At 39.3% G+C, this 27,737-nt stretch overlaps 2 protein-coding genes across 2 annotated transcripts in view; one reads left to right on the top strand and one right to left on the bottom strand.

Moving 5' to 3' along the window:
• Positions 1–937: 937 nt before the first annotated feature.
• LOC123971283 (protein ANKUB1-like) lies at positions 938–26,298 on the bottom strand. Its single transcript, XM_046050001.1, has 7 exons — positions 26,264–26,298; positions 6,088–6,279; positions 5,584–5,727; positions 3,412–3,628; positions 2,683–2,797; positions 1,688–2,596; positions 938–1,031 (listed from the first exon to the last, which is right to left on the bottom strand). Exons 2-7 carry the CDS (start codon positions 6,262–6,264, stop codon positions 938–940), a joined length of 1,656 nt encoding a protein of 551 aa, XP_045905957.1. The 5' UTR covers positions 6,265–6,279; positions 26,264–26,298.
• rnf13 (ring finger protein 13) overlaps positions 8,392–27,737 on the top strand; it is a 45,632-nt gene continuing 26,286 nt past the window's right edge. The window contains exons 1-4 of the mRNA XM_046050502.1: positions 8,392–8,597; positions 12,855–13,079; positions 13,259–13,339; positions 24,566–24,688. Coding sequence (XP_045906458.1) covers positions 12,966–13,079; positions 13,259–13,339; positions 24,566–24,688 — 318 coding nt within the window. The 5' untranslated portion in view covers positions 8,392–8,597; positions 12,855–12,965. The remainder of the gene's footprint in view (positions 8,598–12,854; positions 13,080–13,258; positions 13,340–24,565; positions 24,689–27,737) is intronic.

The following is a 27,737-nucleotide window of genomic DNA, read 5'->3' as shown; positions in this document are numbered from 1 at the left end:
TCCAACCAAATATCGACAGACATCTTTCATCTACTCCCCAAATAATAACTGCTGTTTTTATTACAGTTGTTGTTATTGTTTATTTGGCCGAATATTGTTATTTCTTCTATGATCAGGTTAATGTTAGTCGTAATGTATTGTTTTTCAACTCATGGTTTAAAAATTGTGTTTTACTTGTGCTATACAGGACTCCCTTGTGAAAGAGACTGTGTTCCTGTTATATAAAGGTTTATAAACCAAGCTAGCCACTAATAGAAAGCTGCCTGAGGCTAATGCGTTGCTGATGCAACTTTCTAGCTTTGAATTACTGTTTGGCTAACTGTTCTGTATTTTACTCTTTTTTTTTTACCCTTGTGGGCTCTATGTGTATGTTTACTAGATTAATAATGCTACTGTATTTCCTGTGAGAATCGAATTTTGATCTTTCACTGGTGATACTTTATTTCTACCTGGCATAAAGCACAACATAACACATTTGACAGCTAGTTTATACTTTATATTTTTACAAAATGTGTGGTAACTCTTGTTTATGGTAACTCATCATTTCTTCTAATCACTATTTGTTTTCCACTACTGCTTTACATTTTCAATCTTTATTGAAAATGTGAAGTAGGCTATGTTTGTGGTCTTAGCCTTGTATTTCAACCAATGGCAAGTAATTTTAACTAGGCTTGTCCTTACTTGGACTTTTGTCAAATACATTACATTCACGAATCATTTCATGTCCTGTCAGTAAGTTAAAAAAATAAAAAGTAAATTTCTATAGTCATAATGTCTGTCTATCTCTCTTTCTGCGACGAGCAAATAAAAGGCAAAGATTTTGCTAAGCACATAAGACAGACAGGTTTAGATACACTCCTCAGTTGTCAATCTGAAGGATTCTTCGTTGTCCACAGTGTGTCAGGCAGTCGATGGGAGGTCCACAGGCAGTGAAAGATCAGGATGGGCATTCTGCCAAGGTGTGGACACGTTTCCTGATCAGGGTTCGTGCTATGCTCAGCTGCTTCAACCAAGGCTTCTCTGTGAACGTACTGTATAAGAGAAACATGTATTACACACAGTAAACATAAACTGTCAGGTGTACCATTTGATTAATAGTCCTTATCAATTATTAATCAATTATTTGTGAAACTCTGGTACATAACTACAGTGTGTAAATGAGACAATCAATCTGTTTTATGTCAGTATTTTAGTTCTCTGTTTTATCTTTATGTCAGTTAGTGCAGGTCTTCCTCCAAATGAACACTTCTGCCATCTCTCCACATGTTTCCTTTCTCTTACACATTACCTCAGAGCAACATCTTCCTGATTTGTATAGTACAAATCTCCTGTTGTGCCATCAAGTTATTTAGATATTCAGATTTCCCACCAAATCCAGCAATGTAGCACACAATGTAAAATGTAAAAGCCCCTACAGCACATTTAACTTAATTACTTTAGATTAGTTACTCTACATGTGCCGCTTACACAAAAGTACATCTGAAAACTGAATTAGCAACTAGTAACAAACTGAATTACGTACAACAAAATTGATATGTGGCGTAAAATAATCTGACTGCAAGTAAAACATGTTTTGCATCCCTGATATACAATCTTTGCTGTGATCCTCAAATAAGATGGCAATTATGAGACCCGTTAGGATGTGTTTTTATTGCACATGAACATATACTTTACAAAGGATAAAGACCTGGCTATAGTCAAGCAGTATATGGCGTTTTCTCTTGGTGTGTCAGCACAGTGGTGAGAGAAGGACTCCAAAGACTCAGTCAGAATATGGGAAGATTTAGGTGATGCACCCACCAATACCAGCCTGGGAATGCTTTCTCTGCTGGTTATCGGCGGGAGTATAAACTTGCCCCTGCATAAGCTTCTGTCTTCAATATTGATTTTATCCAATAGGCCGCTTTTAACATCTTGGTACTGCTTTTTCTGTTTAGGGTTCACAGACTGCAGGCTGGGTATTTGGGGCAGTGCCCTTTTGGAAGTGAGGTGTGATGCTGAAAGTAAGTTGCTGATGGGAGGTAAAGGCTGCAAAGCTTTGGCCTTGATTCCTCTACTTGGTTTGATCAGAGCTTTCCTGGATTTGGAAGACATATTTTGATGGTTGAAGCCATCTACCAGCAACGTATCACCCACCCTGGCTTTGAGGGCAGTGCTGGTGTGCTGGCATTGATTGGAGATTGCCCTTTTCTGTCCCAATCTCACCCAGTGTTTAATCTGGAGGTAGAGACGCATGGGCAGCGACATGTTTGGTAGGGATACTAGTGAGCACAGCTTGTTGGCTAAGTAGCGCACACAATCCCTGTGACCACACTGAATAGCAACTTTCAAAGGGTCACGACCTCCAGGGTCCCGACAAGACAAAGTCAAAAGGTTCTTGGTGATAAATAATTTGAGGATGAGGAGCTGACTGCTCTCTGCAGCTATGTGGATGGGGCACTTTCGAGTGTCTCTGTGAGCGGTTTGGTTGCACCACTGGCGGAACGGATGGACTCCCACTGGTTCCTCAGCATGCATCCCCCTCTTCAGCAGCCAGGCTGCCAGATCCAGATGGCCTAAAGAGGCAGCAATGCAGAGTGCTACCTGCAGCTGAAATCTGGAAAAGCAGGACAATAGATTGAAGTCAAAGATTGACTTTTGTGTGTGAGATTATCACTTTGGTTCACGTAGAGAATTTCTGACCTCATTACTGGCTTCTTCTCTGATAGGTGGCTCTGGACTGTCATTCTGTGGCCCAGGAGGCAACCCTGGAGGAACTCCACCCACCCATCCCATGTGTCCAAACGGAGAGTAGTGCCTTTGTTCAATAAAAAAAAAATCTATGTATTTCAAAATAGATGAATTCTGTTTTAACGTCAAATTCGCCTCTGCATGGCTTTAAGACGGAGAGATTGTAATGAAATCTGAAACAGTGGACATGAAAGGGAATCTGTAGATTAAAACTATTGATTTTGTTTATCATATGCTTTTAGGTTCATACCTTGTTGACACTGGCCACGCAGCAAATGAAACCTGTCAAGTAATGTGAGCATTACTATAGTTGTTGACAGCAAACAATATAGCCTTTTTTCACCTTACAAACCTAAAAACAATAATAGATGCCCATTTGACTTTAAATATGTTCCAACCATTCAAAAAGTCAGATTAAAGACACCAGCACTGAGAAAAACCCATTGAGTTACAGGGGAAAGTGAGACAGAGACACAGGTAGAAGAAACTCCATTTAGCACACATTGGAGATATTATAAAACAAAAAGCCCAGAAAAAATATGATATCTAACTGTAGTCAGTGAATGAATTAAAATGTCGCTCGACTATTTACACATTTTTAAATCATTAGGTATACACAGCACTCATTATGAGACTACACACATCAATCATATTGCAGCACAGACAGAAAGCAGGCCATACCGAGTTCAATGGCATAGTCTTGCAGTTGGTTGCAGTCATAGAGTTGCACACCAGCAGGGGTGCTCAGTCTGAAGGTGCTGACAGGCAGGCAGCTTTGCATGGACACCACAGTTTTCAATCCAGCAACCGACATATGCAGAAGAGCCTCGCTTCCCGTGATTGGTAAGGTTTCTCCTGTCACAGCATTGAACACATGCATCACAGGCCTTCGTTCACTCTGAAAAAGAATTGTAATTGCACAGTGGCCTTGCAGTTAATAAGACAAAATAGTAACTGAAGTCACAAGATGAATCCCTGTGTTTGTTTTAAAAAGTATCACAGCCAACTGAATATATGTGAAAGGTACATGAGTCAGTTTCAGCATTTGCTGTCAGGGCTCCTACATTCATGAACAATCTGCCAGAGGAGATCCAGCCCCCAGAGTCCATTCCTGTTTTTTCTCACTTTTTGAGACACATTTTTACAATAAAGGTTTTACTGTGTGATGCATATTTTTTTGTTTTATATATTGATTGTCATAAACCACCTGTGTGATGCCATTGTCTATCTTTTTCTTCAACTTTTGTATGTGTTTATATTGTAAAGCACTGTGTCAGGCCTATTTTTATTTTCACCTATTTTATCTTGACTTGTTTATCCATCCATCCATCGTCAACCGTTTATCCTACGGGCTGGAGGGGGCTGGAGTCAATCCCAGCTGACATCTGGCGAAAGGCGGAGTACTCCCTGGACAGGTCACCAGTCCATCGGACAAACATAGACAAACAACCAGTCACACTCACACTACCAACCTAGTCCGCATGCCTTTGGACGGTGGGAGGAAGCCGGAGCACCCACGCAGACATGGGGAGAACATGCAAACTTCACACAGAAAGGCCGGGACAGGTTCGAACACACGACTTTCTTGCTGTGAGGCAACAGTGCTAACCACTGCACCGCCGCGCCGTTCTTAGTTAATTTAATTATATTTCATTTGTTTGTATAACTGTTGTGATTGGATGAAAGGCATTCCATGACCACCATGTACTGTGCATTACATCGCAACTCAAATATTTGAATTACTAGTAAACACAAGAATTTGAAGTGACAGGAGTTGTAATTTTTAATCATCATTTTATACATATAATCTGTCTTTTTGTTTAATGTAAAAATAGCAAAGGTATTACACAAGCAAAGTGGAATTTGCTGCCACCCTGTGGTTGACAGAATGTACTGTAGTATGTAAATTAATTGCCACTTTGTAGGTTGTACAGTTTCAAGAACCAGGGTGACCCATTAAAGTGGCCAAAAATGTATCTTTAAAATAAACAAAAGATGTGAAATGTCAAAGCATACAAAGGTCTGGAGCGGGAAACTGGACCAACACAATATAAGCCAATATAAAACAACTATTTTTATGAGAGGAGGTTAAATCCTTTAGTCAACTTTTACACAAGCTTGCCTGGTGATGAGCCTGGAATGTGTCCCAATACTAAAAACTGAGTAATGGGGACAAACTAAAGCTTTCAGACAGACATAAACTAATTTCCCTCCAAGCTGCTGCTCACATGGGAACATCTTGTTCCCTATTAGTGCACGAGCTTGAGACAAAATTCACTCACTGTAAGAAGGATGTCTTTGATCAGAAATAATCTCAAGTAATGAATATGTAAGCAAGATGAGAATTTTAGCAGCCCTGAAGTAAAAAAATTAAGAACAATGTGTTTTTGAAGTAAACTGTCAGTGAATGTATGTAGTGAGGGGAAACATGTGGGCACAACATAAGGAAATTAACTAAATACGCACAAATTCCAAGAGTGTGCAAGTTGTATAAGTGACCTCTGACAACCATGGAATTAATAATTGTCTATGGCAATAGAATCTCATAAAAATGAATTGAGTCCATAAGACGTCTGAGTTGACATTACACTTTCATAAAATATTTGAATTGATTAGAAAGTTGTGATAGAATTAGCGATAAAGTGTTCCAATGTTTCACTTACAGAAGTCTTCTGAATTAACATACAGTCTTTAATGTTTTTTTTTTTTGCGCAAATAATTTTTCCAACACCACATTTTTAAAAACAGCTTCTGAAGTATAGGCCTAGAGCAAAGATGCAGCATCCTCTCTCAATATTTACTGCAAATCCCAACACAGCTCCTAATCTCTAAACCCTTTTGATGTTTTAATACCTTTATCAGGCATCGGATGGCACTGCCACTTGTGATGCCCACGTCGCACAGAGCCCAGCTGTCCTGCAGCGCTGCACCGCCGTAGCTCAGCTCCAGGTACTGCTGGACCTGCTTGTCATCGGAGAGTTGCACAAGAAAGTTATCCTACAGAGAGGGACAGAGTGGAAATGTACTGAATTGTGACCAAGAAACAAAGTTCTTGACAGACCATGTTTAGTGTCTGTAGCTTCATTTGCTTTCTCGTGTGAGCTGAATGAAAAATGTCTCATGTGGTGGAGAAATTTAGCTTTTTCTTGACATTTGTTGTCATTACATGCACACACAAATGCATATGTAAAACTATTTTTGCAATGCATAGTACTTCAACATTACAAGCAACATTGGACCAAAGATATGATAAACCCATTATTTTCCCTCCAGTAATATGACCAAATCATGCAGAACAAGTCAAGCCATGTCAAGAAAATATTGATGCAATGGGCCTCTTCTGTAGCTCATTATTACCTTCGCCATCTGCTTCATGGCCCCCACAGTCTGATCTGGAGGGACGTCAAAAGGCTCACAGGAGCCCTCGAAGCAGATGAAAACCCTCATGGTAAGGACGTCCACCCTCCGTCTGTTTGGTGGTTCCTCTGTGGTGCTTGGGTTGAACACAGGAGGGTGTGTCAGAGGCAAAGTCATGGGGAAAGGAGTTGGCTGGGGAGGGTCAACAGAAGACAAAGCTTTTATATCCAGAACATAATATATCTAAAATGTCAGTTGTACAGAAGCTGATTAACCTTGAATTATGCTTTTGGCGTGGAAATTTTAAAGTTTATCCATTTGGGTTTCGAAAGGATTTCTTCAATACGTGGTAAATGTTTCTCATCAATGACTTTACAGAGACCGAACCCTTCCCCCCCTAAACAATAATAGTACAAACGTATACATGCCCATATATTGAGTACATTGTAAAGCACAAAGAAGAAAGCTATCTCAGCATTTGTACACATGTTACTTTATATCTGAACTAACTTACTGAACATTAAGTGTAAACAGATTTATGTGCATCTCCAGTTGGAAATGTGGCACCAACCCTGACACAGTCTTACGTCAGTTCTTCACTTTGCCTTTTAGTGGGAAACAAAAAGACTACCCACTTGAAATGTTCTTTGATAGTTTTACAGGGGAACTGCTAATTTGCATTTGACCTTTTAAAGCCCGAAGCTCTCCACTGTGTTTCTGTGTTCAATCTTGGCTCGTAGCAAACAGTGACTCCATTTCTCAAGGTTCAAGATGTGCCAGTTGGAATGATTTCTTTTTTTTTGAGCACAAATTAGATATAGAAATGGTAGATGAATGTTGTATAATCCATTAAGGGTAATAAAAGAAAGGCAGACTCCCTTTAGGCTCCTGTGGCAGAGCACATTCTCTCCTTTTTATTCCTTTCAACTTTTATTTAAGATTTTTTATTATGAAATATATTTTTATGTTGTTGATATTTTTGGTTTTATTTTATAGGTATTTATTTCTATTTTCTGTAACCAAAAATTGCTTGTTAGGAAAGAGCACTTTAATTTCCATTATTTTATGGATGATTAAATTGAACCTTCTACAATATTAATATTTTTCACTTGTGCCCTTGGCAGTGAAAGATGTACTCAGAAGTGTTACCTAAGTAAAAGATGCAACACGGTTAACTATTCATTATAAAAGTGTTCCCTTTCACAATGTGGCATTTGATGTTATCAGAGTTTTAATGTTTTATGTGTACTGTAATCTTGTAATTTGTAATCTTGAGAGTTTGTAATCATCCATCCATCATCAACCGCTTATCCTGCGTACAGGGTCACGGGGCAGTTTGTAATCAGATTTTAGTAATTTGCTGTATGTTATGGAAGTAACTATTAGAAGGCTATCTAGTAAATAAACTTTGTTACTTTCACCTATGGTCCTTGGCATCTATATAAAAAGGCTTGAACTCATAGACATGGTATCAATCTTCCCATCTATTTCTCGGCTGCAAGCAAACAAGCAAACTTCCAAAAATATTCGTCATCACATCAAATAATCAAAAACTGCAGTACATAGAATTACAGTTCACTTCCAGATCATTTCTTCCAACATTCAAAGACTTACAAAAAAAAGAGATGACAAATCTAGAGTTTTGTGGCATTTCCTCTTGGCGCTGGAGCCAAACATCAGCAGTAGTTTAGTAAGCAAAGAGAGTTTAACAATAGGGACATCTGTACCTTAAAGATATTTGATGAGTGATTTTATCAAAAGGATGTTGCAAGGTCTCCATCAGGTAAAATATGATTTGAGAGTCAAATGTTGCCTTATTTCAGACCAATTAGGTTTTGGGAGCTGTAAAGGGATAGTTCAGCATTTTGGGAAAAACACTTCTTCACTTTATTACATAGAGTTAGACAATAAGACACAAAGGATCCACTAAAAAGAAGATGCAGTCCATTTACTACAGAGGGTGCTAGAGATTTAAAAGTGTCAGCTGTTTTCAAGCCTTCTTTGGAAGAGGCAGGGTGACAACATTTGTGCTGATGAAAAGAGCATGTAATTTTTTTCCATTTAAAATATATAGTTTTTTTAATGTTCCATTCATCTGCCAATTAATCTCAGAATGCGCTGATGCTGCTGAGATTAATCTGTAAACACAGGCTAGCTGCTCTGTTCCGGCAGATCATGCGACTGTAAAAGGCAGTAAATGGCCATCACGTGGATATGTTTACGTCTGGAGTCATTTCCGGTATGGAATGATTGACAGGTTGTTCGTCCAATCGGAAGATGAATGTAGAGTGGTGCATGTGGCGGAAGTTTGCGCTCTCACATGAAAGAAGGAGCTAGCGGAGGGGATTAAACTGTAACATCTTCTCGTACCCACCGTTCAAACGGTATGAAGTTCATCCAAAATTTTTGGTGTTGTTCATGTTCCCCGATACGATGCGTAGTAAAGGAGAGCGATGTCCACGCCAGCAGTTAAGTTCCCGGACAAGATAAACCTCCAGGCAGAAATAAAGGTAAACACCCACGACAAGCCAGCTAGCATCATGCTAACACGGGTACAAGACACTCTGTTTTTGTAGCTAGCTGCACACCTTTTACACCAGACCACACTTATTTATTGATGTGTATTACGACAGAGGACTGTAGCTATCTGACATTGCTTGACATTAACGCTGCTAGCTTTTTTTGTAAAAACTGTTCCGGGTGTAAACCCTATCCCAACATTAGTCACTCGAATTTAGGGTTAAAAGTTAAACACAATTTTGTTGGTTGTTGTTGTTGATGTTCGGTTATTGTTGGCAACTCTGGCATGCGTATTTTGCCTCTAAGCACAATGGTTTGTACATTTAGCCATCTCACTGTTACCACAGTGTTTTCTTAAGAAAATTATATTGCAGTCATTTGATGTTTGGTCATCACCAGCTTACAGTAGTCAAAAGTGGTTGTTGCTTTCACTTCCCCTTTGGTTCTTTGTTATTAGAAAGACCCTTTGTCTCGGCCAGTACTGTGTAATGTCTCTAGCCGTCCTGCCACACTGTGTGTGCCTTTCATGTACCGGTAATAAGAATATTTTTAAATTAGCTATTTTTTCTATTGTTTTTCATTCTGAATTAACGTAACATTAACAACCACACTACAGGCTGTAATAATCTAAAACGCTTCAATGAAATGTTGTATTAAAATGACATTTAGTGTAACAAAACGTTGGGTTGGGCTATATGATGATGTATATTCGAAGACTTTGTAATTCTTTGATATAACAGTTATACAATGCAGCTGTCACTGTTATATATCCTGTCACAAATCAGTAAGTAGGACTGTTTTATTGCAACATTGGATTCCTTTGTTTTTTGCATCAATATAATGAAGTGCCTTGATTTGTTGGGTATTTAATTCTGCCAGAAAAAGGTTTCCCGTTATGTTATTTTATGTGTAAACAGTTCCTCAATTATAGTTCCTGTACTATGGTATATATCAATCTTGCAATAAAAATTACATCAACTGTAATAGAATATTTGATCCACATCTTCCACATTTAATTTAGACTAGTTTGTTGTCTTTTGATGATCCTTGAATTATCAAGAGTTAGATTTTCGTACCCTGTGAATTTTACTGCTTTTGTCCACACTGCCCACCTCAAGGTGTCATCTTTATTTGGGTAAATAAATGAATATGCACTTTTAAAAATTGTACTTTGCTCTACCAAAATGTGTCCCCCCCCCCAGTACCTTTTCTGAAAACCCTTTTAATGGTGTTGCTAATTAGGTGGTTGGTTATTTAAAAAAAAAAATCTTGACTAAGAAAATCCTTCTATGCTGTCACAGAGCAACATACTTTACTGGAGGAGCTCAGCATGTAAGACCATGTTTTGTGGGACATGGCAGCAGCAGTGTTAGTAGGACAGTAGGGATGGAAAGTTACATAACAAAGCCTCCCTCCAGTTTTACACAGATGCGATTAGGGCTTAGAATTAAACCTCAGTACTTTTAAAGTGAGTTGTGCAGATAAAGCAGGTGTGATTTTATGAATAGATCTGGACTCGCTCATATTTAGCTCAAAGATTTATCAGTGGGCTTATCAGTTTTGGGCATTAGTTTTGTTACTTACTTTTATTAGATGTATTTTTTTTAAATAAATTTAACCATAAAAGTGTACTTTTATTTGAATATGACAATTAGTATTTGTTAAAGATGTTTACAAAAGCTTATTTAGTTTATAGCAACGGTGTGACAGTCAGGATCTTAGAGGTTACCCTTTAAGGATGCACCTGCTTTAAAAAAAGAATTAGTCTCAATAATAAGTTTTGCCAAATTGAATACACTAATATAACCTGAACATGTGGTGGCATTGCAATGAAGTGAAAAAGACAGGAAATCTTGGGGAATACTCTAATGAGCAAGTGCAGCCCCTTCCCACACACCCATGATGTTTTGCTTTCATTAAAAAAACTTTTATTTTTTTGTTTTCAAAATGTACACAACAATCCAGCACCATGTAATCCTTAAGCACTATTTCCCTGCTTTGTAGCTGGATAACACAGCTTAGCGGTCTAAAGCCTGGAAAGAACTTTGCTGTTGGTTTTTCCTGACCTGATCACACGCTGCCCCTCACTTTGTGAGCTTGTAACCTTTATGTTGATGTACGCCTGGAGCAAGATAGTCCTGACACTAGGCACTAGCTTAATAAAAATTACTCACAGAAAAATTGTCACTTGTCAGTGATTTTCTGTTGTCTTCAATGGTTTCCAAAGAATGAACACTGCTTTTGTACTGTTCTTCAAATGAAAATATGGGTAAGCACTTCTCAGGTAGGCTTAATTTATCTAAATGAGAACAGTGGAAAGTGAGAGTGGGGAGGGGTATCATTGACACTATCCTGACAAACTGTTGAGCGCATACTGTTGTCCAAACCATCAGCTCTGAATTTTCAGTAAATTCAACTTCCGCCAGCTATTTTGATTAGGGATTCACTGATCTGACTTTATTCAATCCTGATACTGATAACAATTACCTGGGCTTTGGGTATTGGCCGATGCCGTGTACTGATCTGATAGCAGTGTAAAATGAATAAGCTGTTCGCTCTATGTCCTGATGTTTCTGGACTAGCTTGATTATGTTGGTTGTGCAATATTTTGTACTGCTACCGCCACCCCTCGACACATTGGCTTTGCAGATATTGCAAGTAGCTATAGAACTTAATGACGTAGCAAGTGTGAAGTACCTCCAAACTGCTGACACCTTGTTGTTAGCCCCCTCCTAGCTTTCCTAGCAAGATGTTCAGATCTACCAGCGCACTGCTGGCGCATCGCGTAGTATTAAATAGATTAGTCCCCCAGATTGGCTTTTTGATTTGAGTCTTTTTGTTTAGGAAAAAAATGTCAATTATCTGATTCCAGCTTCTTAAATGTGAATATTTTCTGATTTCTTTACTCCTCCATGACAGTAAATTGAATATCTTTGGGTTGTGGACAAAACAAGACATTTAAGGATGTTGTCTTGGGCTTGGGGAAACACTGATCGACATTTTTCAGCATTTTCGGTCAGTTTGGAGACCAAAAAGCTCAAACGGATCAATTAATTGAGAAGATAACAGACAATGAAAATAATCGTTAGGTGCAGCCCTAATCGACCAGACACAGGATTACGAATAGGCTGAGGCTTGGACAGGGCACTCATTGCTGCAAACAAGTCAAACACCTGGTAATGGCATGAAACGGTCCACTGCGCTGACAGCTGAATCCCAGCACAGCTAATTGTTGGACAAAAAATTTATGGTGGAAATGCCTGGCTTTATATGAAGGGGAACAAAATTAAGGTGGCAGGTGACCATTCAAAATATAATGGAATCTAATGCGGTAATCAGCTTTTGGACACTGCAGATTTGTTTCTTCTATATTTCAATTGCATTGCATGTTTTCTTATTGTCCATTGTTTCATTTGTTATTCAACATCTCTTATTGCTGTTGTTCAGAACATTTTTAACAAAAGCTTTCAAAAAGTGATGGAGATATTCAGATTCTGACATGTCCCCAGCGTCCCCAATGTAAGTGACACCTATCTGTCTATATTTTTAAATGTCCCGCCCCATCCAGGCTGTGATTAGTCAGTTCACGACAAGTGACATTGACGAACTACATTCAGCACACGGCTGCTTGAAAGGCACCCGAGCTTCTCTTCTCCCTCGTCTCTCCACCGACAGAGTTTAGCAGGCAGGCGAGAACGGGAACAGGTGAGCGTCACGTAGCACCCAGAGAACCTGATATGGAGAGGGCAGAGGAGAGTACTGGCAGCTTGGGAGAAGTCTCGGTACGCAAGAAAATGTCCCGGTACGCCAAAGAGTAAAATGTTGAGGTGTCGGTACTCCATACTGGAGCGTACTGCCCCACTTCAAGCAGTGATTATAATATTTCAATAAGCCTGCAAATGAAAGTTCTTCGGTTGTAACTCATGACAAAAGCAAATGACAACACAAATTTTCCTGGAAATGTCATTGCCAAGTAGAGAATTCCACCCTGTTCAAGTATTGTACAGTAAACTAAAATATTACAGCTTGTGTCAAACTGTCTTCCTGGTTTAATGTTCTTGAAAAGTTTGTTTTAATGCGGGTGTGTACATGACAGGAGTGAGGAGTTGGTACATCTGACACAAGCATTCTTCAGAATACATGTTTGAGGTGCTTGTTCCTTATTTAGAATTTCATTTTAATGTATATATTTTAATGTTTAAATTTCAACACTCTTTTAAATTAACAAACGTTGGTGTCTTTTCTAGGTGTGACGACAGCAGGCGGTTCCACTGCAGGCCAGTGTGCATGGTCATTTGGTGTGTGTATGTTTTATGAGTGAGCAGCATAGCAGCGGTGGGTTGTAACGTGATGCCAAGATGCTGCTGTCCCTGGGAATGCTGATGCTGTCGGCCACGCAGATTTACACCATCTTCACTGTTCAGATCTTCGCCTTTCTCAACCTGCTGCCCGTGGAGGCAGATATCGCCGCTGTGAGTAATTCTCAATACTTATAGGGCCATACATAGAAACGTATAACAACAGTATAATGGTGTTCCACCCCCACCTACGTAGAAACACACCTCCAATGTTGCTTTGTTTGCAAACAGGTCATCAATAGCAGCATGATAGGTATTTCAGGCCTGGTTTTGTGTCTTTTGCCGTCTTTCAGTACTCATTTGACAACAAAACAGAGAACTTTGATGACCTGCCGGCACGGTTTGGCTATCGGCTACCCAGCGACGGACTGAAGGTGAGTGCAGAACGGTTTCTAAATCATTCAAAGGCTGTCGTGATCTCTGATGAGATGTTTTCCCCCCAGCATGTTTCCATTTTACAGCCTCACTGAATCAAAGTGTAAGCATGAAAACATAAAAAAAAGAAAGATAGTGAGTAAAGAGGAAGTAGATATTCCTGACTTAGCATTGTTTTTGTGATGAGATCATATATGAACTGGGAAGTGAGCAAAATAACCATTGCTTTTTGTTAGAATAAGGAAAACTTGAAATATAAATGCAAAAAAATATAAACAGATATAAACAAAAAGATAGCTTCAGCATTAAGATTATAAAGACTGGACTTACTTATTGTGATTTTTTTTTTTGATGGATATTGTGGTATTATTAATTTAATAATGATTTTAGTGGGGAAACTGTAATTTTTGCATGTAATTTTCCCTGAAAAGAATTATAGAAGTGGTTACGATCGGATTTTTGATGGGGTCTGTACCGAATAAGCACGGTCCCTTACATCTGGAGAATATGACTCGTAGGCCAGGGTGTCTCTGTAGCACCACAATGCTTCATTGATATGTTGACATATTTTACCTTCATCAAAAATTGCATTCTCTAAATGCTTTTGCATATTGCACATGGCCATATTGCGACTTTGCTAATATTTCTATTAATTGTTTTAGTCCTAACTGGACTGGAACTTTCTATTAATTGATTTACAGGTGTTTTTAATGCACAAACTAACACCGGGAAACAACTATAATGTTACGGATGTTTTATGAATGCTGGTAAAGATTTATTTACATTAGTAATGTAAGTGAGCAGCAAATATCTGGGTCAGTTTTGAAAAACATTCAAAATGGTTTTCAAGTCCATATAAATGTCAATGTATGTGTTGCAGCAGCCACCTTCTCTTCAAAATGATAGAAGAGCACACATTGTAGGTCTGCTGCAAAAAATATTCAAATTCAACTGTGGTTGGAAGTTAATGAAACACCATGTAAGTTTAATAACATGTCATGAAACCACTCCCAAACATTACTGCTCTGTGTTTGTAATAATGTGTGTTGTGAGGTTTCTGTGTGCCACCCCCCACCCAGCCAACCCACACACTGGTTGATCCCCAAAGCTCACAAACAGAAGGGATGATTCATGTCTGCTATCTAAGCTGGTCATTGTGGCATTCCTCACAGTCAAGAGCCCAGTTGTTGTTGTTGTTGTACAAAGGCTTTTGGGGCACAGAAGGAAGCTGATGGCAAAGTACTTTGTTTAGTGTTTGTGTGTATGTGCATGTTAAGTGCTGTGTTTTTGAACATTCATAATTAGTGCCACACACATCTCAATTTAAGTATGCTATATTTAGGATGATAACACTGCCATGGCAGCAACACACAGCACAATTTTGGCTTTGTCACATGAGTCGTGGCCCCATGCTACATTTTAGGAATTATGGCTGTGGTTCTGGAGATGATGGTTAGCATTGTAAAAGCAAATTCTGACATTTTACAGTTTACAATTTCAGAATAGGCATTTTTTAATAAAGGGAGCTTGGCCAGCTTTCACTACAGCAGTTCAGTTGAGGGTCAAAGAATTAATTAATTCATGTATTTAGTCAAGGTCATTATAGCAAGATATACGTGTGTGTGTGTGTGTGTGTGTGTGTGTGTATTGAATAAGTGGAAAGTATATGTTTTCGTGTTTTTTGATATGGCCCACACTAAAGGTAGGCTGTTCTGAATGATGTGTCAGCTAAATCCAGGCAAACAGCAGGGATTATGATATATTAGTCTTATGTAAGATTTTGTGTTCTAAAAGCTGAGAAATGGCTTAGTCTCTCCATTAATGCCTCTTAAGTCTTAAATTCACATTTAATCTGCATCTTATTTCTCACCTCCTGTCCTGCTGCCGTCTAGTCGAGGCAGAGAGGCCGTTTGCTATGTAGACATGCTGCCCTAGTCCCTGAGGGCTAAACTGAATCTGTCCATTTTAAAATTACCCTCCTCTGCCTTGCCTATGTCTGCGTCTGTCTTGACTGCGTTTGGTGGCGAGCCTTTACAGACCACTGTAATTTGTACTTGCACTCAGCAAGATTTTAACATCAGAATACAACCAAATTACCATCCACACAGTTATCACAGATTAAGGAGGAGTCAAGAAGAACTTCCCGTCTCCCTCACTGGCCATGCTGAAGATGTGCCATGTTTATCAAACAGTGGTAATACCTTTTTGGTCAGTGAGACAAATTCGCGGAAAAAGTGGACTAGTCCAACTTCTCACTATGCATACACACTGTAGATAGCTCAAGATATGTTGCAGTTTCTGATGCAGTCTGAAGTCTCGCTTTTGTTTTCCCCACCACAACCTCCTCTTTTATATACCAGCATTATTTGCACCTGTTGTTCAGATGAAAGTTGACTCATACAGATTGTGTGAGTGAGAGTGAATAACCTGAATACATAAAACCTCTTTTCACATACAGCACATGTACTGTGTCCCCACCTACTAATGGAACAGTTCTCTCACAAATGCATATGCAAAATTGGCACACGTACTACAAGGCCTTAGTACATCTGGGGTCTCATTAGAGAAACATTTCCTAACTGCTTGTCCTATCTTAAGTTGCAAAGAGAGAGCTTTCTCTTACAGAAGCAGTTCTTAAATTCATGCCATTGTCCTATTCTATCTCAGACCTTGCATCTTATCTTAACTAAAGAAATCCTAACTAAAAATGTAAACTTGATTCTTCAAGCCTGTATCTGTGTTTAACACTAGACTGCCTGGCTTTCTCACTTTACTTGTCACTGGCTAGCTAGCTTGCTATAATGGACAAGGCATTACATTTTAGCTTCAATTTTAGCAATAAGTCGTTAAGTAGATTTTACATTTTTTTTAAAATTTTATTTAACCTTTATTTAACCAGGTGATCTCATTGACATTTAAAACCTCTTTTTCAAGAGAGACCTGGTCAAAATAGCAGCATATTGGCAGATATGACAGATTATATACATACATACACACACACATATTGAAAGATTGGCAATATTGTTGTTAAACATTTATGCCAATAAAGCTGAATTGAATTGCAAATACGAACACCAAGCACAACCACAACAGCAAAGTACATTTAACAAGACTCTTAAGATACACAACTAAACAGTATAACCTTTGACCACTTAAAAGTACAATTTGTACATGGGTTTAAATTATTTTAATGAATTATTTATAAAAGCAGTGACAACGATTAATAGCATCTAGTTCCAAGTCTTTCATCTGGTCTTTAAATTCACCAAAAAAGATCAGATTTCTCAACTGCAAGTCAGTCTGAAGAGATGTAGCACATTGATCAAATTCAAAAGTAATCATCTTGGCAGTCTATATATAGCCTACCCATTAATACACGGTCCGGGAAATGTAAAAACGTCATCATATGGTTCGAGTAGCCTTTCAGTCATAATTATTTGGTATTCATGTTGTTCCCCATCTTCATTGTAATTGCCATACAGACCTGAGAACAGTGGTTCTGCTTTTTTTAAATTTAGGACAGGCCATCTTAATTTAGGATTCCTAATTTAGGAAATTCTTTAGTTAGGGCTGTTCTGTAATAGCTAAATCCCTATCCTAAGATAAGATAGGATTTTTTCTAAATGCGGGAAATGTGCTTATCATAACCAACATCCTAAATGTCATCCCAAACTGAGACAAGAAATTTCTGTAATGAGACCCCTGGACTTCAGTGATTAACTTACCTTTCTGATTTTGTAGCTAAAAGTGAGTTATAAAGTAGTTTGTGAAATGTAATGTGTATATGCTCTTAACTATGCTCTTGGTAACCCTTTAATTATTTTGAGATAAACACACTTGAAATGTTGTAGCCTTGCTGCAGCTGTATAACGCCTGGAGAAACCTCTGGCATCACAAGGCAGCACAAGCCTGTTTGTCTCCCGAGGATTCCCCACAGGGAATGAGGCTTCAAACAGAGCCCTGCCTGTTTCTACTTACACAACCGGAGCAGTTTACAGTTGCCTCATGGTCTCAATGCAGGGCCACTGCAAGCCTGTGTACACCCACAGTATGCAACAGTTATGCTGTGTTTGATTGCTGATGTGTACATATTAGTAATGTACATTTTGGAGATCAGTGTGGAGTTAAAATGTAAAATATAGCATAGCAGCCTGTTTAAAATTAAAGTAAAAAAGAATTATCACACTGTCTAAACTGTGTGTCCCAGTCAATATTTGAATGAATTGGATGGACACTGAAAAGATTGTTTGTTTGTTTGTTTGTTGATAAATCAGGCAACATCAAAATGTTAACTTGAAAAGGTGACTGATGAAGAAACACTTTTTAAATTTGTATGAACTAGTGATAAAGTGATTAATTGTTTGGCCAAATAATCGGAGCTGATATCTGGCATTTTGAGATAATCGGTCGATGTCTGCGCTCACAAAGCCGATAAACAGAAAATGTCTGCGGACACATCTGCAGGCAGAACTTGTGGCACAATGTTATCTCTCCCCCATGTGTGTTTTGGGGAGGTGGTGAATGTTAACACATTTGTCCCATCCTAAATGACAACAAATCTAATCTATAACCATTTCTGGCTAGTGTTATTATCAAAATAGTTGCCGATTAATTCAATAGTAGACAACTAATTGATTAATCATTGTCGTTCTACCGGAAGCATTCTGGAAACGTTCTGGAATCTACAGCATAACCCCACTGTATTTTTCTATTTCAGTAATCAATAAAAATTCTAGCTAAGTTACTAGCTAAGATAACCATGTTCATTAGATTGTACTCTGCATGGGACAATAGAATTAAACATGACTTTTTTATTTTTTATCGGGATTATATATTGGCCGTTGTCCGCCCTGCTCTCTTAATATCGATAATCAGCCATTGAATAACCCATATCGGTTGACCGTATGAATGGTCGGTAGAATCACTTCCCCTGTTTGGTCACAAAGGTACTGTAGACCTGTAATTTATTTGCATTAATTCAAATTTAATTTAACACTTTGGTTATAGTGTATAAAAGTTCTGCAAAGTTTTGCAGCAGCCGTACCAGAATTGTTTAAAGGTTCCCATATTAATTAACTACTGTTCAGCCTTAATTACAGGAGATGCAGTAAATGAAGGTTAAGAAAGTGAGGACCGGGATACAAACTGTTAACTCAAGATTCAGCATTGTGAATTTTTATTTGGATATTATACATCTTAAAATAACTGTGTTCCCTTTTTCTAGCAAATTCTTGACACGCCACATGGCACTTTTTATTCCACTTTTGTACCCGCTTTCACTTCCACAATTATAGACTGAACTATAAACGCAGTCTGAGAAGAAATGCTTGGGTTTCCTTAGGAAAGTCTTTGTGGTTTGCATAGGACAGCAACAGTGGAAGAGGCCTAAGTTTGGTAAAGTTTCTGAAGCATTTACTTACCCTGTAAAAATATAAGTATTCCTTTTTGTTTACCATTCAAGCCTGGTTTCTATGTTTCTATATGAGGGCTTTTCACTTCTACAACACGATCCTACATCTAAATCTCCTTCAATATTGTGTGAGTACCTGACTAATTTTGTTGGCAGAGTGTATCTACCTTGAATAAATAAAGGTTAAAAAATTTGGTAAATACCACTGTTTCCACAAACGTCTCTGCAGTTATTTACTCACGCTCTGATTGAAATCTAAAGACGAGAGTTTGATTGAAGTTGTTTTGCTTGTTGGAAGAGTTTATAAAGAGGCGGCAGGATCACATCTTGCCTTGAGTATCACATTTTGTGCGAAATATGCTTTTACATTGAGCATGATGTGGCTGCGTCCTTTGTGTGGGAAGTTGTATATCAACTTCCCACTCAACTTTTTTTTTTTTTCTTGTTTCCCCTGTGCTTGCATGGGTCTCCCCCGGTTGCTCCAGTTTCCTCTCACAATTCAAAGACACGCAGTTAAGGTGAACTCAACACTCCACCTTGCTCGTAGATATGATTGTGAGGGAATGGTCATATGTCTGTGTTAGCCCTGTGTGTAACCCACTACATTCACTTATTTCAAGTGAATTAAATTGTACTGACATTTAGACAAAATAGGCCAAAGGTTCACTTAGCTTTTTCTTAGCTGTTCACTGTGTCTTTATCAGCACATTGAACTAGCTCAGGTGTCGTCATGTGAACCATGTGTGAGAAAGAAAGCTTTCAAGGAAAAGTAAAGCTCGGAAAAAACTTGGGAAAAGCTTGTAAGCGGAGATTATGTTGTCACACATACCGTTCCCAAAGTCAAGAATGGACTTCCATGCTCAAATGTATTTAAATTAAACTTAGAAAACCTGGAAGGCTTTAAAGGACACCAGAATGTCCCTGGGCTCTAATTTGAGAACCACTTCTGTTTTGCTAAAGGCCAAAGGTGTGATGACAACTATTGTTCATCCTTTTGGTTTCAGCAAATAATAAAACCACTTACCTGAGTCATTTGTCTTGTGACTGGTTCTGGTAAATGTATGGTAATGAACTAATCAGATTTTTTACAGAAGATAGTGATCATTCCTGTCTGTGTCCTGTGACTTTACTAGCTTTACAAGCTAGTGTTAGCTTTTTTTCACTTTCCCCACCCACATTTTCTTAGCCAGTTTACATTGTGACCTGGAAACAAACCCACATTTGTTACATTTAGACTGTAGACGCCCCATTTCACTGGCATTCATATCCAGGTTGAGTGCAGTGCCAGGATATGTTTCAGCAAGAAGGTGAAGGGTCAGTGCCTCTGGACCCTGGTAATCATTGTAGTAAATAGTGTTATTATTATAGTAATGTAATGATTAAAACTTCTGGGTGCAGAGAGCAAAGCTACTTGAAACTTAGTCTGTTTGTCTGAAAGCGAGCTCTATAGCTTCGCCTATATACTGTTGTGGACATGCATCAGGTAGCAGGTTTTGCAGTGGTTTAGGCAGGTTAAAGTGGGGAATCGTTGAATCCCAGTGTGCGGTCACACAAGCTATAATCTGCTTACAGGAAGCCCCAGTCAGGCTAGAGCAGGATATTGATACCTCAGTTTTTCCCCCCATGTGAACCCAGAGCAAATCTGCAAACAAGACCTCAGCGAGACGTTTAGTGAGCGGATCAAGTGCAATCTCTGTGCAGTAGTTCGGAAACGTCCACTGGAGAAATCTCCCCCTCTTCCCTCTTTAATTCAGCAAAAACAGAAAATCCCACTTACAACGCCATGAGAGTGAAAGACAAACTAAAGGCAGCTTTAGACTTGTAAACTGCTAGTAAACTAGCAATATTTTGACTTTTTCTCAATTGAAAGACTATTGGGTATTGCCATGACATGGCCTGTCTGTGTCTTTGTCACTTTCATTTTAAAATTTCAGTTTCTGCTGTTAATTACATTTATTCAGCCAAAGGGGTTCGACTCAGTTAGGAAAATAAGAGCGCTGACATCAGATCAGTATTTGGTATCGACAGATAAGTTGTGGTATCAGGAGAGGGAAAAGTTTGATCAGTGTGTCCCCAGCTACATTTGCTGTTAAGCCCCCCTTCCCCATGATAACAGATGGGAGCTCCAACATTCAGCCAATTAAGTGCCCTCACACTGGAAGCCTTGTGTTTTTATTATAAAGGAGGTCATTATGTTACAAGTTTCCACATATACTTTCGTAATTTCGTAAGATACATAATTGTCATGTTTCTCTCTTCTCATCACTTCCCTATGAGACACGCCACTGTTTAATTGTGCAAATGGAAAGAATGTGTGTGCTAAAATATTACCCTACTTCAAAATCACATGCTAATTATGAAGAAGTTGTCCTCATTTAATGTTTTTCCAAACTTTGACACCTTGGCTCAAGACTATTGCAATAAGGGGGAATTCAGTTTGACATTGTTACAACACAGGCATTCTGGTTTATAGTTTTTCAACAAACAAACACAGAATGGTGTGAATGCATAGGACTTTGTCCTAGTGATGTTGGATTTAGATAACACTCACAACTCTCATAGGGGCATGAGTGTATCCTGACACATGCAGACAACAGAAGTAAAGAAGGCACTACAGAATGATAAAATATAAATATTGTTACACAAAAAAAGCCATCGTCAACCGCTTATCCTGCGTACAGGGTCGCGGGAGGCTGGAGCCAATCCCAGCTGACATCGGGCAAAACGCGGGGTATACCCTGGACAGGTCGCCAGTCCATCGCAGGACCACACATAGACAAACAACCACTCACATTCACACCTAAGAACAATTTTAGAGACACCAATTAACCTAGCCTCCATGTCTTTGCATGGTGGGAGGAAGCTGGAGCACCCGGAGAGAACATGCAGACTCCACACAGAAAAGCCAGGGCAACCGGGGTTTGAACCAACGACCTTCTTGCTGTGACAGTGCTAACCACCGCACCACCCCCCATGTCAGAAATCAGTTTAAGGTGGTATTAGATTAGTCTTTTGGTGTTTGATGTAACATCCTTGCACACACAGCATTTTTATCTACGTCTCCTTTCAGTCAACGTATTCAGGATTTCCACTCCTTCCCCAGTTATTTCCTGTTTTTCAGTGCTCTCCTCTCTGCATTCTCCAGTTCTGGCGCCTTTTGTTTTTAGATGTTTGTCTACCCAACAGAGGGCGCTCTTGCCGCTGGTTTCAAAGTCAGGAGGAGGAATGTGAGGCAGTAGCACAGTTACATCATTTAGCAGCAAGGCAGAGCTGCACTGGAGGAGGCACCCAGAGGTGACGTGGTGTCGGGCGGTGGGTGATTCCTCACATGTTTCTCCCTGAATTTGATCTTTCGTACGTCACATCTTATTAATGTTTCACTGTGATCAGTCAGCTACTTTTGTCTCCTCTGTTGTGCAATATGGTTCAATTTGGTGGTAAATGCGATGTGTCACTTCGGTCATTGTCCATATGTGGCTCAGCTGCTTTTTTGGATTCATGTCAGCGTGACAGCCGGCAAGATACGCTCACAGAAAATCAGTTTGCTGCTAGCAGACGTCGGCCCTGTGTGCGAACGTGTGAGATAGAAAGTGCTGACTCTCCTTATATATACAGGCTGGAAGTGTTGGCTTTAAGGGAGAGCGAGAGAACTGAAAGTGAGTGAGTCCCAGAGCAGTCCACACATCCTGTCCACCACCCTGGCTAACACACACAGTGGTGTTAAGTACACTTGCATAAGAGCAGCAGAGATTTAGAAATGTATATCACATTAAGTCCCTCCCTCCTCATCTCTTGTGTATTTTACTTTCGTCATCTCCTCTCCATTTGTCTGCTCTGGTTCTTTTGCTCTTTCTCTTTTCTAACCATCTGGCTGCCTCTTTTTGTCTTCACCTTTTCTATTTTTGTCTTTCTTCATCCATTTTTTCCCTCCTGGTTTTCCTCTTTTGTCTGCATTTCAGTGGGTCTCTGATTCCCTTTGCCTCCATATTTGTATCGTTTCCGTCTTTGTTCTCCTTCCCTTTATCACTCTTGTCAGCCTCCCTGTCTAACCCTCTGTCTCTCTCCCTTTTCTCACTATCTCCCTCTCATCTGTCACTTCAAAAGCTGTTGTTGGAAATTGGACTAAGACAGGAAGCAGCAGAGAGGGAAGGAGAGATGGGAAATACAAGGGCCAGAGTTTTTCAGGGCAAACTGAAAGCTATTAGACTCTGTGATACACATCATGTAAAGACCTACATCCAGGTCTTTGTAATAATAGTAATAATAATCTTTATTTATAGAGCACTTTTCTTAACCATGTTACAAAGTGCTTTCACAAGAGACAATAAAATACATCAAACAAATAAGATTCACGGTAAAAGCAGGAAGAAACTTAAGAAATTAAAATAAAAATAAAATACTGGTAAAAGAAAAGTTGAATTAAATCAACTAGAATAAGGAAAGGCTCTCCTATAAAAGTATGTTTTTAAGAAGGGATTTAAAAGAGTTCACTGACTCAGCTGCCCTGATTTCTGGCCATATAAACACACACACACCATTTTTGCGCATTAGTAATATTCTCATTCCGGTGGAAAGTTCTTTATTCATAATGCATGCATTACCATGTTAAATTTATGTTTGGTTTGAAAGTGTTACATCTGGGGCTGCAGCAGAACTGCCTCTTGGTATCTTGGTAATTTTAAATTTTCAAGTTTGTTTTTCATCTGTGGTTGTGTTGGATGTTGTTAATCTGAGAGCAGCGTGAGGAGCTGAACAAAGAAGGCCCTGCTCAGACTTTGCGTCAGGGAGCTGAAAGTGGGTCCTGGGTACCTGTGTTGCGTGTCTAGCCTCTTTAGCACTATAAAGGCTAACAAAGCAGGTCTCGAAAATCTGACAAAACGGTGTGATTTTGGAAAGGACTGCGATCTGCTCACAAAAGGCTTTTAGAAATGCAGAAAGAATCTTGTTCTTCAGCACTGATGACATGTCATGTAGCTGTGAAGCCACTTCTAAAAAATGATTTTCAGCTAGTGACTTGCCTACAGCCCATCAGCTATCGACCTAAATCATAATGAACACTGTAAAAACTCTCGAATCCTGTTAGACATTATCCCGATATGACGAGTGGTACCTCAGAGGTGTGAGAAAGTAAGCCAATTGACATTAGAGGAGACATGCTCTGACAAAGGAATGAGTGAAACTGAATGAATTATTATTGATCCCTATTTTTGAAAAACAGCAATTTGAATACAGACAATCATTTTTGTAGAAGGGTTTTTTGTTTGTGTAACAAAGACTGCTCTTTATATAAGTAGCATAATTAATTTCTATTCCATTGTTGCTTTTTGGGGCTTGTAAGTGCTTTCTCTAAATAACAGATATCTAATTTATTATATTGTAGACAATTACTGACCCAGTCCGACATCAGAGGGAAAACCAGAAAATATTAAATTTTTTCTTAATAACCGTAAAAGCATTCTCTGTGAGACACACTGCACTGCACAGCCTACAGCTGTGGCTCTATGAGCTCGTGTCTCATCGTTTCTGTTTGTATATTGGTGCTTTTCGGAACCTTTGTTATTTATTCTCTAACACCTTTGTATGTTATGTGGAATGTTTTACGGCTGCAGCGTGGGTGAAAGCCCAAGCTAAATTTTCCATTTCGTGGGACAATAAAGTTAGTCTTGATGTTGAATCTTGAATCTCTTAAAAAGACTCCTCGTTTGACTCCTCACTGCCTGTTTGACTTTCAAGGAATGACATTTGCTTCAACTTGGATGTATAGCCCTCACGTATTTCTCTGACCATGTCACGTCTGATAATGTCATCCCCACAGGGCTTCCTGATTGGGGCACGGCCAGAAAATGCATGCCAGCCTATCGAGCCCCCTCCGAGGGACAACTTGACGGGCGCCTTCATCGTCCTCATCAAGCGCTTCGACTGCAACTTTGACATCAAGGTACAGTGCTTACACCGGGGGGTGTGTGTGTGTGTGTGTGTAGGTGTGGTCAGAGATGGATGCTGCCTGACTAAACCACGTCCCACCCTTAATCAACCCCAACGTCCCAACATAACTATTTTAACTTCATATTTAACCATAGCATAACCATTTTATTCTGATAGCTAAACAGGACACTCACTGGCTGAATAAAACTATGTAAGAAACTTTCAGTGCTTCTTTGGAAATTGAATGTCTTTTTAAAATTATGCAGGTAATTGAAAACATAATTTATTTGAGCAGATGTTCAATTATAAGGGCAGCTGCTAGACGCTGCCAAAACTATAACAGTGTGTGCGAGGGACTGTACACTGCTGAGTGTTGCTTCACGCTGCATTTATATCTACAGGCGGTGTTTCAGTGTTGGTTTCACTGGCGCTCTTTCATCAGCTGGTTGGGATAGGAAAGCAGGAAGTGGCCATTTCCCTAAACACAATTTCCTGCATGAGCATCTATCTCGTTCTACTGCCTCTTGTCTTTTTCTTCTCTTCCTGCGGAGTTGAAAAAGGTTCTGTTTGCCTCAGAAGTCAGTGAAGCAGCTGAAAGATGGAGAGAGCTGATCTCCATTAGTCAAGTGAGGCCGAGAGGGTGGTGTGCGTTGGGAATAAACAATAACGGCGTGTCTGTATAAGTGACCTGCCAATAAAAAAAAGCCTAAAACAAATCATCTAACCTTAGTTAAAGCCTAACTGGCGTATGCAAAGTCAAACACAGTGACGATAAATTGACCCAGCATTTTAAGTTGCACTGGGTTATTGCCAGTTTTGAAGGAAACACATCATTTGTTAATTTGCATACAAATGGAATTTGCTGCACCAGTATTAATTGCCTCTGTAATTTTCAGCTAGTAAGAATGAAATCTTAAAGATGGCGTTCAAAATAGAAAGCGCGAACATTAGTATTATGGCCATTGTTGGCAAAAACAAACAATATTACGGAGTGGGGGAGTATTCTTTGAAATTAAAGTGATAAATTTACAAGAAAAAAACCTCACAAATTTACAGGAAAAAAACCTGAATATTCTCTCAGATTATAGTCACAATGTGTGCTTGATCTTGAAGATACATTTCAAGGTCTTTTTTAGAACCAGCGGACACCCTGAATTGTAGAAAGTAGTGAACACACACACCCTATCCCCGGTGATTAGAAAAACATGTGTGTCTGGCTGCTTGATAAATGGGGAAGCAAGTGAATTATTGAGTTTTATTATTAATGCAGCACCCTCTGCTGATTCCCAAGGATGATTTGTGCCAGAAGTAAAATGATGCAAAGAAGTTATTTCAGTTTTTTTCTTTTTGTGTGTATGTGAGGGTTTTTTGGTCAGAAAATAACTTACAAAAACTTGGTTCTTAAATGCATCTTAAACTTCCTGTTTTTCATGGATTCAGAGTAAAACAGCAGAAAGAACAGAAAGGAGATGAGTAGAGAATAGGGAGCGTAGATTAGGAGAGTCAGAGCAGGGATGAGTAATGGGGTGAAAGAGAGGAAAGCATGCGGCCTCTTTCCATCTCTCTGTCTCATACTTTTCAGTCTTACCTTTTCCCTTCTTGTTTGCCTCCCTGTTCATTCATGCTTGCAGTTCCTGTCTGTCCCGTTTTTATTCTCTGTCTATCTGTCTCGCTCTCTTTTCACTCTGTTGTAACTCTTAACCAGCCATGCGGCCTTATAAGGGCTTAATGCATCACACGCACTCACTCACTCATAGAAACATGCTGACAGACAGGGCAGGGAGGTGTTCCCTTTGCTGGAGTGTAACCAGACTCCACTCCACATAGCTTTGTGTTGGACAGACACAAAATACACACACACACACACACACACACACACACACACACACACAGACACACACCAGTCTTTCTGAACTTTGCCAGATTTGCCCATACACTGTTTTGGCCATTTAACCTCCTGCAACCCTCAAAGGAGCAGCTTTGACTTACTGAAGTTTGAGTTCTGGTGGTATTTTGAGTCTAACCTTCCAGCACTTTTTCTCCCGGTTGTCTCATAAAAAAGTACATTAATGCTATAATGCATTTCTTACCAGCACCTGTTTGTCTTTAAAAGTAGCTTTTGACAATCAGGCCTAATTGATTAGTTGTTTTAGGCGGCTATCAAGTAAAACTCCGGAACATATTCATCTTTAGAAGTTGAATAGGTTTTATTCATATAATCACTATGGCTGGGCATGGCGGGGTCACTCTGCGCTTTTCAGGTGAACAGGAGACAGCGGCTCTGCAAGTAAACGCCAGGCTCTATGGATAGTAACCAAGGCAACGGCTTCTGTGCGCTACACAGCTGTAGCCTATTTAACTTAAGTTAAAATTATAAGCTACCTGATGGACCTTCATCTTGTTTTGCAGGGATGCTCTGCCATGCTAATTCCCTCCTGTTGATGTCCTGTTTAGTAAACAGTAATAGATTCTGGAAACTCACAAACAGCGAGGATCAGTCTCTCTTCCAATGATTTATGCTGCGCGTCGCGTACAAAACGTTAAACACAATTCAACTTCGGCAGCTGGCGGGTGTGTGTGTGAGGCGAGCATGACCGCAACAGTTTCACGGGAACGCACCCACTTGTCGCTACGCCTTGTGCTCGACCACTTCACCTCACTCTTAACAGGGAAACTTGTTACTGAACACAGACTGTTTATGCTGCTCCCTGCTAAAAGAAAACTGTTTCTGCTGATATCCGTTCAGAAAAAAACTGATGGTAACTTGTTTTAACAAGCTAGATAAAAGGTTATGCCCTGGCACTGGCAAATCGCTTTGGTTTTATATTTGATTTGATTACATTAATGTTTAAGTTGAGATTTACAAGAAATATTTTATTGCTACTATGTAAAGGGAATACTGCTGGTAAAAAGCACCTTATTTGTTTTAAAGTGTTTACAAACCACATGTTATTGCACTTTTGTGTATAGAGCAGTACATTTAAATTAATTAAAAAGTGCACAATACACTACTTTAGAATTCATTATTCAATTTTGCGCATAACAGTGCGGTTAATCGCAAG

Source organism: Micropterus dolomieu, linkage group LG05 (assembly GCF_021292245.1).
Source record: "Micropterus dolomieu isolate WLL.071019.BEF.003 ecotype Adirondacks linkage group LG05, ASM2129224v1, whole genome shotgun sequence".
Classification (NCBI taxonomy): Eukaryota; Metazoa; Chordata; class Actinopteri; order Centrarchiformes; family Centrarchidae; genus Micropterus; species Micropterus dolomieu.
Note: the sequence above shows the minus strand (reverse complement) of the source record. Positions and strands in the feature narration are given on the sequence as shown.

Coding starts and splice junctions, on each gene's coding strand:
- LOC123971283 (XM_046050001.1), bottom strand. CDS start 6,264: ATGACTTTGCCTCTGACACACCCTCCTGTGTTCAACCCAAGCACCACA. Junction 5,728..6,087: donor CCATGAAGCAGATGGCGAAG/GTAATAATGAGC, acceptor CCCTCTCTGTAG/GATAACTTTCTTGTGCAACT. Junction 2,798..3,411: donor AGACTATGCCATTGAACTCG/GTATGGCCTGCT, acceptor TATTGAACAAAG/GCACTACTCTCCGTTTGGAC.